We start from the raw sequence: 14266 nt of genomic DNA, 5'->3' as shown, positions 1-14266 counted from the left end.
AGAAGCAACTGCTCTGTGTTTCTGCTTTTTCTGCTTCTGCCACAACTACTAGGTTGAGGTAGTCATTTTTCCTTTTAACAATTACCAGCTCATATAAACATGCACTGAAGAAAAAAAAAAAAAAACCCACCAAAAAAACCCAGCAGAAACCAAACCAGCGCCAGAGTGATGCAGGAAATATTCATCCTTGTCATGAAAACAAGGACGCAGAATGGGAATGCGTCAAATCTCTAGGTGTGCCTGCAAGTGAGGAAACGTGCCACACCTTTTCGTTGAAAGGTGGAGTGCAGATTTTAAGCTGCTTTGGGAAGATGCTCCAACAACACGCCTTTCCTCATGGCTTGTACATCCAAGGAACCTGTGAGCTTGCTTTGTGTGACCTGCCCTGGGGATTTGTCTATAGGTGTGAGATGGGAAGCAGTATGGAATTACAGGGCTCGGTCCAGTGTATAGTGTGAAAGTATCTATGGCAGGAGAAGAGAAGGTTTGCTGATATAAATACCTGCTCCGTTTCTGGGTTTTCTACTAAAGGTGTTCCCTTTTGGCAGTTTAGTGCCGAATGAACTTAAAAGGAGTTAATTTTTATTATATGTCCTGAAAAAATCCCAGTAAAAGAAAAAATGACTTGCGATTATGACTCAGGTGACTCACCCTGTAGATGCTTCATTTTATAGTTGCACAAGAGCAGAAAAATCAAAACAGGTATGCTAATAAGAGTAGCATTACTGGAAGGAAATGTATCTGGCCAGGGAGAAGGGGGCTAAGCAAAAGCTGGAGATTGCATTTCAGAGGGTTGTGACCTTGAGGGGCTGAATATAATGAATGCAGTGTTTCAGGCTGCCTTTTTACCTTGCAACTGCTGCATACCATCGGTATTCATCAGCAGTGATGGCGCTCTGCAGCGGGAAGCCGTGCAAAGCATCAGCCTCGTCTCCAAGAGTAGTTTAAAGTCGATAAAAGTTGTAAAACTGTTCAAAGTGCATGCAGGGAATGCTGCCTTTTACCTGAACCTTGTGGCTTTCTAACTTTACCTAAAATATGAGCTTCCTTGCTAAATTTGCCTTTGGTATAGATCCCAAATTCTCTTTTCTACTAAGTTGCACCTTCTGTATGTGTTACAGTGGTGTAAAATGCCACCTGTGCAGCCTGCTTTGGTGTCCCGTAGGCTCTGGGAAAGCGGAGATTAGCCCTGATGGACAGTCTTCTGCTCCCACCATCCAACAGCTGAGTGAGACTAGGCTGGGATTAAATTTCTCTTCCGCTACTGCCACCTAATTTTCCTTGTCCCCTGTGTTGGGGAAGTGAATTAGGTGTTTTCAAATGCCTGTTACAATTGATTTTTGTTTAAAAACATTTGATCACAGGTTTGAGAAGTAGGTCATAAGCAGCTATTTCATATCTACTGACACTTTGGTGTTTGTTTCAGGGTTGGTAGATTAGATCCTATGAGCTATTTACATATATGAATGAATTTTGAATTGAATAGTAAATTATTTAAGGTTATAGGTGTTTATCCTTCACAGTTTGATAGACTCTTTTTATATTTCAAGGGGGCAGGGAGGTCCTTTTACATTGAAATACGACAGTGATCAAATCTTCTGTGTTTTACATCTCAGTTCACGGCTGAGTGTTAAAATTTGCTGGGAGTCTTTCTTGAGTTTCTGACCTGGGAAGGAGAAGAAGGTAATTGTTGGAGAAGGAGGAGATGGGAAGAGCTGACAGCCAGTCCTTCTGCCTGCTCCAGACCCGAGAGAAGGGTCCACCAAAGTCTCAGGGGTGATTCCTCCCAGGCATCCCGGACTATTGATGGGGCTAGGTGGGACAAATGAAAAGAGGACTTAGGAAAGCAGAAGAAAAGACACCTCTTCAGGGTTGTAGACAGGTGCAGTAATTTCACAGGGTCCTGTTAGTATCATTTTTTTCAACTGGTGTGAATGCAAATTAATTCTAAAATAAATAGGAAGTGGAATAAACTTTTTTCTTCTATCTGTGTAGACCTGTGGGCCTCTTTACAGGTCTGTTAGAGAGTGTAACTGAGGGTCACCCTTTGGCTCTTCCCCTCCCCCCCTTCTGAAAATAGAGATTATCTATTTAAGCAGCGTATACCCTGACTACTCTTTTGTTAAGGTACTTAACTTTTGTCTGTTGGTTGAAGCTCCCACAACTTCCCAGCAAACAAACTTGCCCCTTTCTGTGTAGAACTGTAATACCTGTTAGTGGGTTGTGAGTGCTTTAATATGCTGCTAGGATTTAGCTGAAATACTGCTGGCTGCTCGCTTTTGTTTTCTAAGACATGCATTTCGTTGCCGTATGCAAGGCAGTGAGCCGCAGGAAGTCGGAGGGCAAAAGGCATCGGATATCGCGCACCATAAAAAGCTCAAACATCCTTCTGAGTTACAAAATCTTGCCCTTTTTTGGGGCTATTGTCTGGATTTCATGTCCTCCCTGCTCTGAGCGCTACCGGGATGCCTGTGGTGAGGCTGGCCACACACGCAGTGTGCGAGGAGCTGGGCTGAGCTCGCCCGATGCTCGCCGGGTCGGGCACAGCGACGTACGTCTGCATCCCCCACGCAACCTGTCCACCCTTTCTGCCCCAGGTGCATGGGAATAAGCCAGCGCTCTGCCCTTTAGTGATAAAGCGTGCCGTTGCGTTTTGCTTAATTGGTTGCGTTTTCATCAGGTGATCTCCAGACAGGCAATTTGGAGTTGCTCGGTGATTATTGTGGTTTGCAGCAGACAAATTAGTGTGGGAAGTTGCTAAGGCTAGCCTTGCAACTTAGGATTTCGGTGGCAGGATCGGCTTTTTCTGCGCTCACCTGAAGCAGGAGAGGTAAGGAGGGAGAGCGCAGGCGGGTGCCGAGCTGCTCGACATTCATCGGGACGTCCATGAGTTGCTCTGGCAGAGGATCATCCCATCTTCCAAACCTGCGTGTAAAAGCCAGGCGCCGCAGGTGGGCTTTGGATGCAGCGGGGTGCGCTTCCCAAGGGCAAGTTGCTTACATCCTGGATTTTTAGGATGAATTATTTTTATTTAGTTAATTTTTAAGGACGGCTAGGTCCTCGGTATGTAGTACTAGTTCGCCACGGCCTCAAGTTTTCATAACCCACGTTGGACTCGTTTTGCGTGACGCTGCAAGTCTGATAACGCCTGCCCCGAGCTTCCCACACCGGCCTCAGTGCTGCCGCTACCCAGTTGCCATAGCCAACTCCTTGCAGGCCAGAAAACCCCATTTTCCTGGCTAGGCGTAGACGTGGCATGCGTTTATTCTTCACTGAACTTCTCTAGGGTCCTGTTCCCACCTTTGAGCGGTGGGTGACGTGCCGCCTTGCGCCCGCCCCGAGGGACCGCGTGTGCCGGGGACGGGCCGCGGGGCCGTCTCGGCTGTTGGAGCTGGTGTGGTGAAGAGGTGCTCGGCCTGGATTTGGGACGTTGCCCCTGATTTATAATGGGGTGTATGAACGGGGTTGAGCGGGCGCCATTGGTGAAAGCCGTTGGGTGAAGTGCTGTGGCCCATGGGGAATGGAGGAGGACCTGAGCTCCGTCTGCTAAGCGTTGGTGCAGCCCAAACCTGTCAACTGCTTGCGGTCGAAGAGCAGCGGGGGGTTTGTTCCTCGGTGTGGGGTCAGACTGGCCTTCAGAAAGGCGAGGCTGAAACGGTTGTTGGGAAATGCTACTGAACAGGTCCAACAGCACGTCCTAATTTACCAACTTTCCAGCGTTCTTCATCTGCTCCTCCTCTTTCTGTATTCCATTAGATATGAACCATACTAAGTCCTTATTCTACAGATGTTTACCCATATGCAGGGTCCTGTTAAGATCTGTAGGACATGGTAGTTGGGCAAAGTTAGGAAAGGGTTCTGGTGTTTGCAGGGCAAACCCCATGTAGCTTGCCAAAGGGGATTGATTAAAAAAACCAACAAACAACAAGAAACCCCCTCAAAACCCCTTAAAGCATGAACTAGCAATGTAAAGAAATAATTCAGTGCAATTACATGCTTTAAATATTTGTGTTCCTGTGGTGAAATAGAGGTATGTATTGACCGTACTGTGAAAGCAAAGCTGCAAAGACAAATGAAGCCTGTTGAATCATCTATTGTAAACTTGATGTGAGGGGATCAATACAACTTAGGAAAAGAAGTTACGACCTGATATTTAAAATTCTCCTATTTTCAATAATCAATGTTTCTATTAGGGAAATAAATGAATGAAAGAAATGTGGGCTGACTGGTCCATTATTCTCTTTTCTCCCTCCTTTTCACACTTACTTTCTCAGCCTTGGTCTTGCTAGTTCTTATGGCACCAAAGTGTGAACTGTGTCTCTCCAAAATCCCGAGTTTTAATTTCAAGAAAATTTGGAGCTTGGAAGAAGAGGGGAAAAAACAAACCAACCAACCAACCAACCACTTACAAAGAATGTGGGCTGGGTGGGTGGGTTTGTTTTTGTCTTAAGGCTCTGGTCTTATAGCTGTTTTCTGCAGCAATTAAGGCTGGAAATATTTTCCCTTCTTGCCCATCCCTACTCTAATCCAGGAAAATGATTCATGTGTAAACTGATACTTTTGAGTTGCAGGGAGACATAAACAAAACAAAGAAAATCCCTCTAATGTTGTCAGTCCTGTAAAGGATCATGAAAATTGACAATATGGAGGTAAGAACTAAAGTGGAACCTTTTGTACTTTGATGGCAGTAACCTGCAAAGTGAAAGCTGTGGTATTACTTTTGGGAATAATTTTTAAGTATGCTTGTCACCTTGCACAGTCTGCTGCTTAATATGGATTATCTTTTTCACACAAGAATCCCACTTGACTAAAGGCAAGTTTTCCTGGAATTGCCTGCTTATTTGGCATGGGGAACGGGGGGAAGACAACACTGAGCTTCCTAGAAAAGAGGAATAGTCCTTGCCTTGCTAAATTCAATTCCTCCTGCGTGCTTTCTGGTGCAGCACTGGCACTTTACCAATGATGCTTCTTGACGCAAGAAGGCTTTGATAAATACGACCAGAATAAAATCAGATGGCTGGAAAGAGTGGTCAATGGTAGAAAATGTATCTTGATTAGAAATTTAATCTGCTTTGCAAATTCAAATCAGGCTGAACCAGTATAATGTCCCTCTAGACAAGGCATGTCCGTGCTTGTGTAGCACAGCTAGGATCTGTAGAAAAACTAGTATTTTGTAGTTGTTCTGTATTAGATTTTCTTCTAAAAAGTCATTGTCCAGGTACATGTAGAACAATGTTAAGAACTGAACAGTTCCTTGACTGATGAGCCTAACGGATCCATGTCTTGTGAAGATAAGTGAAATGGCTCTTTTCAGGACCCATGTGTCAAAGGAACATTTTGGGTTTTTTTTCACTTCATCAGCTTTAAAGTATTCAAACTTAAGATGTTGCTCCTAAACAAATCGTTTTGAAATGAACATGTATGTTTGCAAGCAGGAATTCCCATTTTGCAAACAAGACTCTCCATGGGCTTTGCAGGCGGTGAGTGAGAAACATCTTTCAAGTTGAGTCTCACACTAAACCTTGTTTCAGAGCGGTCGGTCTCTCCCGTACCGCGTGGCTGGTGTTTGTCAGTCAGCTCCCCTGGCCTCCGCTCTGCCTTCTGCTCAGGCAGGAGAGGAAGGTGGAAGAAAACTCAAGGGTGTTTTGCAACTCTTGTGAAAAGTGGTTTTGAGACCCTTAGCAAGTTGTGGCAGATGATTAATTTGGTACCTGGGAGGTTTTAAGGGCAAAGTTTCTTAAGAAGAGCAAAACTCTGTGGCTGAGCCCCAATAAAGAGGGTAGTGAATAATGATATTTCTACCATTGCTTTGCCTCATTGGTCTGAGACACCAGTCCCAAGAGGGTAGCTGAAGGAGGGAATGAGAAGAGGGTGCTAGCATGGCTTCACCAGCGTGCATTTAGGAATCCTTCTCCACATCGATGTGAGTTTATAAGCTTGTCATGTAGCATAAGCAAAAAGCTGCCAAGCTGGTAGCTTTTGGACTGGGGACTGCCAAGCACAACAGAGCATGGTGGATGAGCCACAGGCGTTTTGGCAGGCTGTCCTCTTGTCCCCAAGTCAGTGATAGAGCTGCACGGCAGCGTAACAACTTATTAGAAAATATGGAAAAGATTATGTTAACAGGAGCTAGTGGTGATTTAAATTGGCTTGTTTGGGCAGTCGTGCTGGGATAACTACTCCTGCTGTATTGCTGTAGGCTTTGGTGAACAGTTTTCAGGGGAGAGTCTTTCTTCCCCTGCTGCTTTTATGTGCACTGTCCTCCCTTGGTTCTGTCTCTCTTAAAATACCTGTTGAGGTTAAAAAATCTCAACGCCATGCATGAAGAATTGGGGTGTCTGCATGTATACAGATTGGTTAAATTCAGTTGGTTTTAAGGAAACTAAGTTTTGGGTTTTTTGTGGTTTTGTGTTTGGGGTTGTGTTTTTTTTTTTTTTTTACATTTGTAGTCATGAGTAATTAGTAAAAAATGTGTTTTTTGGAAAAAATATGAGTGCTTGGCAAAACTGCTGTCATCAAAGACAGCACTGCAACTCCTACTGAAATCTGTGAAGGCAGAGTTAGGGCTTGTTTGGTTCTTAGGGTAAGTTTTGAGGGGTTTGTGAGGATATTGTATATTCGTCTTTAGGAATTCCAATAAGGGGAGAGAATTACATGCTACTTTAAAATGGTCATGAATGTACCAGGAAATCAAATCTGTCACTTACCTGGCCGCTGCTACCCCCTGCCCCAGTATAGACGGTGATGGAAAGGTCTACAGTGGCCCCAAGCTCTTTTCCCCCCGTGTTCCTTACATCTCCTCGCTGCCATCAGTAACTGCCTCCTCTTTCTTCTCCTCACCCACGTGTTGTCTTTTTGAATTACTTATCTTCCTTACTGAGTTTTAACAGATAAAAATTCCACCCCTCGCAAGCCAAGGTGTTGGAGGGAGAGTGGTGGAGGTGGTGTCACGTCCTGGTGATACCTGATGATGATGTACAGCAGGACTTGAAACTGCAGATCCAGTAAATAGAGGAAAGTTGCTGTACACTTTTCCCACTTCCCTGATTTCTCATTTTTGCAGTTTTAATCACGGTCAGTTGCCAAGTAGTGCTTTGACCACTGATTTTTGATTTTGGAATAAATGAGAAAAGCCATTGACTTGACTGCTCAGAAACTGTTACTTCTTTACCTAAACTTGCAGGCATGAGAAAGAGCTGTTGTCCCATAGTAGCTTGTCGAACTTGACTGCGACTGATAATAGGCTTTCCAAATTCCTCTGTTGTCGTGTTTTTCCAGCCATGATGCTATTGTGTAGGTTGGGCAGTCTCGAAAGCGAAAAAGCTATTTGACAAAACTTGTCAAAACGTAAAGGTAACGCTTGAATCTCTCATGAAAGTCATAATTGAGACTGTAGCAATACAGGTAACACTCTCCAAAAGACTTGATGGCATCTCGTTGCTGGATTTGCTTTTAAGGGTATGATAAAGCCGTTGTTGCCTAGCAGTGTGGAATCCTTGTCATCCTCAGGAGCTGGCAACCACGTCTTCAGAGCTCTAAGCAGAGAAGTGGAATTGCTTTTTGGCTTTTGAGCGAGGTCTGTTAGTGATGTGTCTTCACACTCAGCAGCAGAAGATGGGGAGGAGTGTGCTTGTCCACCTGCATATAGAGAGGGTAATCTCTGTGTGCTGTTTGTGTTGGGCATAACTGGAAGATAAAATGTTGTTGGTTTGTTTTTTTTTAATTAAAAAAAGGCCCTATTAGTATGAAGTGGCGGTCATGTAAGAACCACTGGTGCTTTCAAAGGGCTGGGGAAGGTACAAATTTATTCTGGTTCCCTCTCAAGTCAGTAACAGTTAAAATACGTGTTTTAATCCAGTTTCTTGTTTTTAAAGTGGTATGCCGTTGTCGGTGCTGTGCTATCTCCAATTACTGAAACAGAAGGAGCTGGAGCCTGTTCAAGGTTAATCAGCAGCTGTTGCACAGACCTCAGGAGAGCTGGTGCTTTGATCTGGTGTGGGGGATGGACAGACAACAGAAACATCTCGTTTTCAAGGAATTTTTTTTCTGCAGGAAACTAACCCCCCTAAACTGACCTTATATCCCATGGAAACATCTTCATGGCTTTGTTCTACTTTGAAACAGTAAAGCAAAGCGGTATTGTTCAGGAGGCAGAACTAAATTTGTTCAGAGAAAGGTGTTCGTCGTTTACTCCTGTGCTCTCTGAAGAAATTGTGATTAATGCCTTAAGCATTTTCAAAATTAATTTTACCCCGTTCAGCTGGATTAAGTATGTGCCTAGATTTAAGTGCGTAGTCAGTTCATGAAGTTGAGTTTACGGTACTGAAATTTAGATTACATGCTCAAATACCTTCCAAAGCTGTGCTTTGTCTCACTATCTACAGAGACTTGGGGTTCAACTAGTCCTTCTCTGTAACTGTCCATCCCTTCCCACCCCACCATCCTTGGACAAAAACTGCCCGTTTCTGACTCTTGGCAGAGGGGAGGCAGGTTGGCTGGAGAGAAACGGGGCCCATTAGTGCCACTATTTTGGTGATTTCTGGAGTATTTGTTTATTTCCCTTTTGTATGTGGTGTGGCGGGAGTGTATGTAGACTTTTTGTAGTAGTTTTTTTATGCGGCCACCGCTGACATCAGGCTGTTGTGGAAGCCTGGAGCACGGGAGAGCTGCACTGGGGAGGCCGGGCACTGCAAAGGAGGGAATCTACATCAATACTCTGAATTACAGAGTAGTAAGTCAGATGGATGGCCATTACTACTTGTTTGTTCCTCTGGACTTAGGTATGGGAGAACAGGTCTGCTCTTCTGCTTAAGAGGCTGAACACTTCATTTTTGGGTCAAAGTCGGTGAAGGATATCCAGCTTCCAGTGGACTTCAGGAGTTTGTCACTGAGGAGTCTGGCCAGGCACGCACTTGGCGTATTAAGGTTTTTGGGTACCTAAACTCAAGTGTTTTCAGTAGTCCTAAGCTGACAACGAACAGTGAGTTTTCAGAAGCAAAACTGCTCTTTATTATGAAATTAGCAAAGCTGTATTTTTTTCTGGATAGCTTCTTTCTTGCCGTGGCCTTCCTTGTTTGTCATCAGTGTGTGAATTAGTAAAGAGGAGGAATGTGGTTTTGGTTATCTTTTGCATTAAAAAGCTATGTCCAGCTTGACCTAGTTAATGACATCTCTTCCTGTCTCTCAAACTTTGCATTTGGAGCCAAGCTACTGAGGTGCATAAACAAAAGGTTCTCTAAATACATATTGACTATTGTTCCTTTTGATTTGCCAAGCCTAACAGTGAAATGGAGATGCAGATGCGGCGTAACCTGTGTTCATTGCCCTTAATTTAAAGCAGTTTTAACTGCTTTGAATCAACTGCATTGATGAGTCCACTGGATTTTACATTATAACATGCAAATAGGTAGCATTTTCATTTGGATGAGAACACATTTATTATACAATATCTGCATTTTCATATATAGAGATATATACAATATACATACAGAAATGTAATTAATGTGCACAGTTATTTTATTTGGGACACAACCTGTACGCATGCAAAATCTAGCTTGTTAATTACAGTTCTGCAACAAATGCTGCATCGTTTTACTTAGTTGAGATGAAGTTCTTGGTTAATTTTGTGATTTCCAGCATATATGTCCAATAGAAAGTAAAAAAGTATGGATTTTTATCATCTCCAACAACAGAATACAGAGGAAGGTAAGAGGTAGTGTTTGCGTTTTCAGCAGCAAAATCCACGAGGTAGAAGGACGAGGGACTTCTCCAGGTGGTCTTACAGCTGTGAGATTTGCAAACCCATTTCCTTTCCCTTTGGCAGTCAGGAGAAATTTATTTGCCATGGAAGTGATGGCATATGGCCCTTCTTCTGCAAACGCTATTCTGGGTATTTTTACAACCTAGCTTCACGGAAATAAAAACCATTGGGTTTTAGTAAGCGCCTCGTGGCTTGCTTTGCCCCCTTACTGCAGAAGGGCGGCGTGTCAGGGAGCTCTGGAATAACCCAAGTTACCAGGTTTCTCCCCCAAAAACTGGTTCCGAGCAATGTGCCGCCGTGCGCGTTGAGCGGAGTCCTTCCTCTGGTGGGTCCTGTATGACAAGTCTTGTCCCTAAATTAACTGCTAGTGAAGATTTTGTTCTTAAAACTGTCACTTACTCATAGTTTACGCGTCACGGAGGGAGTGCAGCCCAGTTGCAGAGCTAGCTGGGCGCGGGAGGTGGCTGGAACTTGCATAGCTTGTGAGGTATCTTTTGCCAAGACTTTTTTTGTTTTTTCCTTCCCCCAGATGGGAAGGCTTTGCAGTGCACCCAGCCCATGGACAGATAGCGTATTGTTGAGCTACCTTGCCAGGGAGTACATTGTATTTGCATTTCAGATGCCTCGGGCTTTGTGGACTGCATTGTTCCGGCCTCCCCTGAATAGCAGCTATTGACCCCTGACAATGTACATTTGTTTAAATCAAACCCTTTTGTGCTTTAAAAAGTTTATTTTAGGACTAGCCCAACCAAGTGAATGCTTCTGTGCAGACCCCTTTTTTTTCCCCCTTCATAGCCAGAAAAAAAAAATAATTGCAGAATTAATTATTTAATTTCAAGATGGAAAACATTCTCCTTGTGAGAAGCTATTCTGAATGCTGAGGGTTTGGCAAATTTTGTGGCAGCTTAGTGTTTATAAGCTTTTTGTTGCCCTTGAAAGCATAAGCTTCATGTTACTCGAGCTCGGAGATTTTGGCAAATAATAAATCAGCTGAATAACAGGGGTTTGGTTGTCCTGAAGCACCTGAAGAACTTGACTGCATTTTGACAAATAGGTTGTTTTTGCTGTTCATGTGTGCATTATTGAATTCATCGAGGAGGAGGAGGAGGTGGACACTGACCAGTACAGACACTTCATGCCCAGCAACAGGCTGGTGAAATCATTTCTCTGGGTGGTGGGGAGTGGGGGCCAAATTCCCTTTGCTGCTTGGGGTGACTGTAGTACATGTCTGCACCCTTCCAGCCATCAGCTCTCCAGAGCTCAGCAGTGTCAGTAGCCACTGTCATTAAATCTATTACAATTTGTGAACAAAACTAGGCTTATTTACTGGGGTGGGGGGAGGTTTTGCTATGCCTTGCTCCTTTGGGGTTGGTTATTAGGTCGAGGCAGAAAAGCCCAGTGAAGTACAAATTTTCTGTGAGCTGAAGAACATTGTATTCCTTCCATTTTGTGCCAGAATGATCCCACTAATAATAACAAAATATTCAAACATGAAACAGCAATTGTCAGATTGAATGAGGTTGTGTCATGGGCTGATGATTCTTTCTTCTGGTGTCCTATGTTAGCTCAGGAGTAATCCATCTCATCAGGTTTCTGTAGGTATTTCTGTTGGATGCATTAGGCAAAGCATTGCCAGCTGGTCGAGGGAGGTGATCCTTGAGTGGAGTGCTGGGTCCAGTTCTGGGCTCCCCAGTACAGGAGGGACTTGGACGTACTGGATAGGGCCCAGCGAAGGACCATGAAGACAATGAAGGGACTGGAGCATCTCTCCTGTGAGGAGAGGCTGAGAGAGCTGGGACTGTTCAGCCTGGAAAAGAGAAGGCTTAGGGGGGAATTTTATTCATGTATGTAAATACCTGAAGGGAGGGTGCAAAGAGGAGGGAGCCAGGCTCTTTTCAGTGGTGCCCACTGGCAGGACAAGAGGCAACAGGCACAAACTGAACCACAGGAGGTTCCCTCTGAACATCAGGAGACACTTTTTCACTGTGAGGGTGACTGAACACTGGCACAGGTTGCCCAGAGAGGTTGTGGAGTCTCCATCCTTGGGGATACTCAAAAGCTGTGTAGACACAATCTGGTCTAGGGACCCCAACTGAGCAGGAACGTGGGACCAGATGACCTCCCGAGGTCCCTGCCAACCTCAGCCCTTCCGCGATGATGCACAGGTGAAGTGGGGTGGCCAAGGACATTCAGGAATCTGAGCGAAAAGACTCAGCTCACCTTTGTCTCCTGCCCCGGCGGTTGCGGTAGATATTCCTTAATACCGAGGATGTCGCTTTCAAAGTTGTCATCGCTCCTGCGCCTGTACCTGAGGGACCCAGGACGTTTCTGTGCGCTGGATCCAGCAGGGGGGTACCAGAAGAAGTCCGAGAGCAATGTCCTCACGTCAGCCTTCCTCCCTTTGGAAATGGCGGGGTGAGAGGTGCCCTCAGACCGGTCGGCACGGGGCTGCTCATGCCGATAGAGAAGATTTTAAAAAAGAGCAACGCCCTGGGTTTTCTGATGTCCAGAGGCGGAGCCAAGGGAGTGGGTGGAAGTCTTCCCACTGCTGTCACTGGGTTTTGAATTAAATGCTCAAATCCTCTCTATCGCTTTTACCACTTCTGGGGAGTCCTCTCCCCGCTGTTTCCCAGTCCTCCGCTCCCCCCTGCCTGCCGCAGGTACTAGCACTCTCCTTCCCCTCTGCCCTCGCCCTGCACGTTTGAGTCGACATACCCTGCGTTTGAACTGCCTCGGACTTGCTGTAAACCTGGAAACCATCTGGCTCGACATTTCGGAGGTAAAAGGGCAAACAGCTCCGCAGGCGTTTGCAGCATTTAAAATGGAAAGCAGTTTGTCAAAAGATGGAGGGGGAAAAAAATCGTGAGGGATGCTCTTACATGGTCCTCTATGTGCAGCTGAGCTCTTACCATTCAGAGACACCAAGCAGCAAGAGTTTTTACGTTCTCTGTGAACATTATTTTGTGTCTCAGTGCTGCTGTTCTCCCATCATAGAAACAATAATAATTTTTATTCAACAATATCTAAAGCATATGCAACTCATAACGTGGCTGAAGTCTGTGGTGGACTCGCGGGCTGCTTGCCTTAAACATGTAACAGAAAGAAAATTCTGTGTTTGTCATGATTGTTAATCAGGACCCCGCAACCCACCAACTTTAACAAGTCTGTAAGTCTAGTTTCTGTGTGTAGAAATTCAGGCAAGCACAACCTTTGGATGCTAGCATGCAGAATTAATTATTTGAATTGTTTTTTTCATTGATCATACACCCGAAGTCACAACCTTATGATTATCAAGTTTTATGCCAGCCCTTTCCTACCACCCCTTTACTTTTTCTTTAGGAGAGAATTTGACTTTTCTGGTAGAAAAAAATTAAAATCTATTCTCTAAATACCACTAAAATACCGTCTTTCTGATACGGAGCCTGCTGTCCGTTGGTAGAGAAGGGGAGTATAGTTTGGGTTGGAGGTCAGACCATGGGGTGCTGCTGCTCAGTGTTTTCATGCCAGCTGAAGCCTTCTCCTATGCTGGAGCAACTGGAGTGGGCATCGTTAATGGGATGGCTTTTGCTGCAGCTGCCACATCAGCTGTGGTTCCTCCTCCCACGTCCGCCTCCCTTGGTCTCAGTGCTGGATATTTATTTCTGTTGGCTTGATGCTGGATCTACCGGCCAGGTGAAAATTCAAATAGTCTGCGCCTACCCTGTCTTACTAGATTGACTTGGAGACTTTCAGCGAGACACCTGTTTTCTCCTCAACTCTGAAAAGAAAATGCCATTTCTTTGTAACCTTGCTTGCTAGTGGGTTGGTTTTGGTTGTTTTTTTTTAAATCCTCTGCATTGTTGTGCAGCCAAGAGAGGAGGACTGTATAAAGGGCAAAGGGATTTAGAAAAAAGGTGAAAGATGATAGGGGGGAAGTGCTGTGAGTGCCTAACAGAGGTGGAAAATAAATAGGTAGGGAGCCAGCCGGCTTTGAGGATGATCTTTTAAACTGTGTGTAAATTCAAACACCGCTTTGTAATTTTACGTGTGCTAACATGAGGCACATGACTCAGAGAATTGGCTCCAGCTGCTCTTGCTGTGGCATTTAGGAATTTCTACTTTAAAAAAAAAAAAAAAAAAGCAAAGCACTTCAGTGTAGTTCTCCTGTGTATAATGTTCCGGCAGAAACCAACAAATACTTGCTGAGCGATTATTTATCTCTTTCAGTTGCTTACTTGGACTTTGCTCTTGCTTTCTCTCCTTTTACTTGAGAAGTATTTCCGCAGAAAAATACTGAGTGAAATTCTTTTTTCAGTTTTCAGTTATGCTATCTATAACTCTGTTTTGTTTATTGTAGGGGTCTCGGGTCTGGCTGCGAGAAAATAATCAGCATTATCCCAGTACTGTTCATTCCTGTGCGGAAGGAGTCATCGTATTCAGGACAGACTATGGTCAGGTATGGGCATCGCTCCTCTATGTTTTCTCTTTTTTGCCACTCTGTGGAAAAGAAGCTGTTCTCCTAAAAGC

General features: G+C 44.6%; 1 protein-coding gene across 1 annotated transcript in view; it reads left to right on the top strand.

Annotated features, from left to right (window-relative positions):
* The window catches only part of MYO10 (myosin X), a 166652-nt gene that overhangs the window by 19321 nt on the left and 133065 nt on the right, over positions 1-14266 (top strand). Inside the window, exon 2 of the mRNA XM_069808895.1 lies at positions 14097-14195. Within this exon, the coding sequence (XP_069664996.1) occupies positions 14097-14195 (99 nt within the window). The remainder of the gene's footprint in view (positions 1-14096; positions 14196-14266) is intronic.

Source organism: Haliaeetus albicilla, chromosome 21 (assembly GCF_947461875.1).
Source record: "Haliaeetus albicilla chromosome 21, bHalAlb1.1, whole genome shotgun sequence".
Lineage (NCBI taxonomy): Eukaryota > Metazoa > Chordata > Aves > Accipitriformes > Accipitridae > Haliaeetus > Haliaeetus albicilla.
This window is presented reverse-complemented; position numbering and strand designations above follow the sequence as displayed.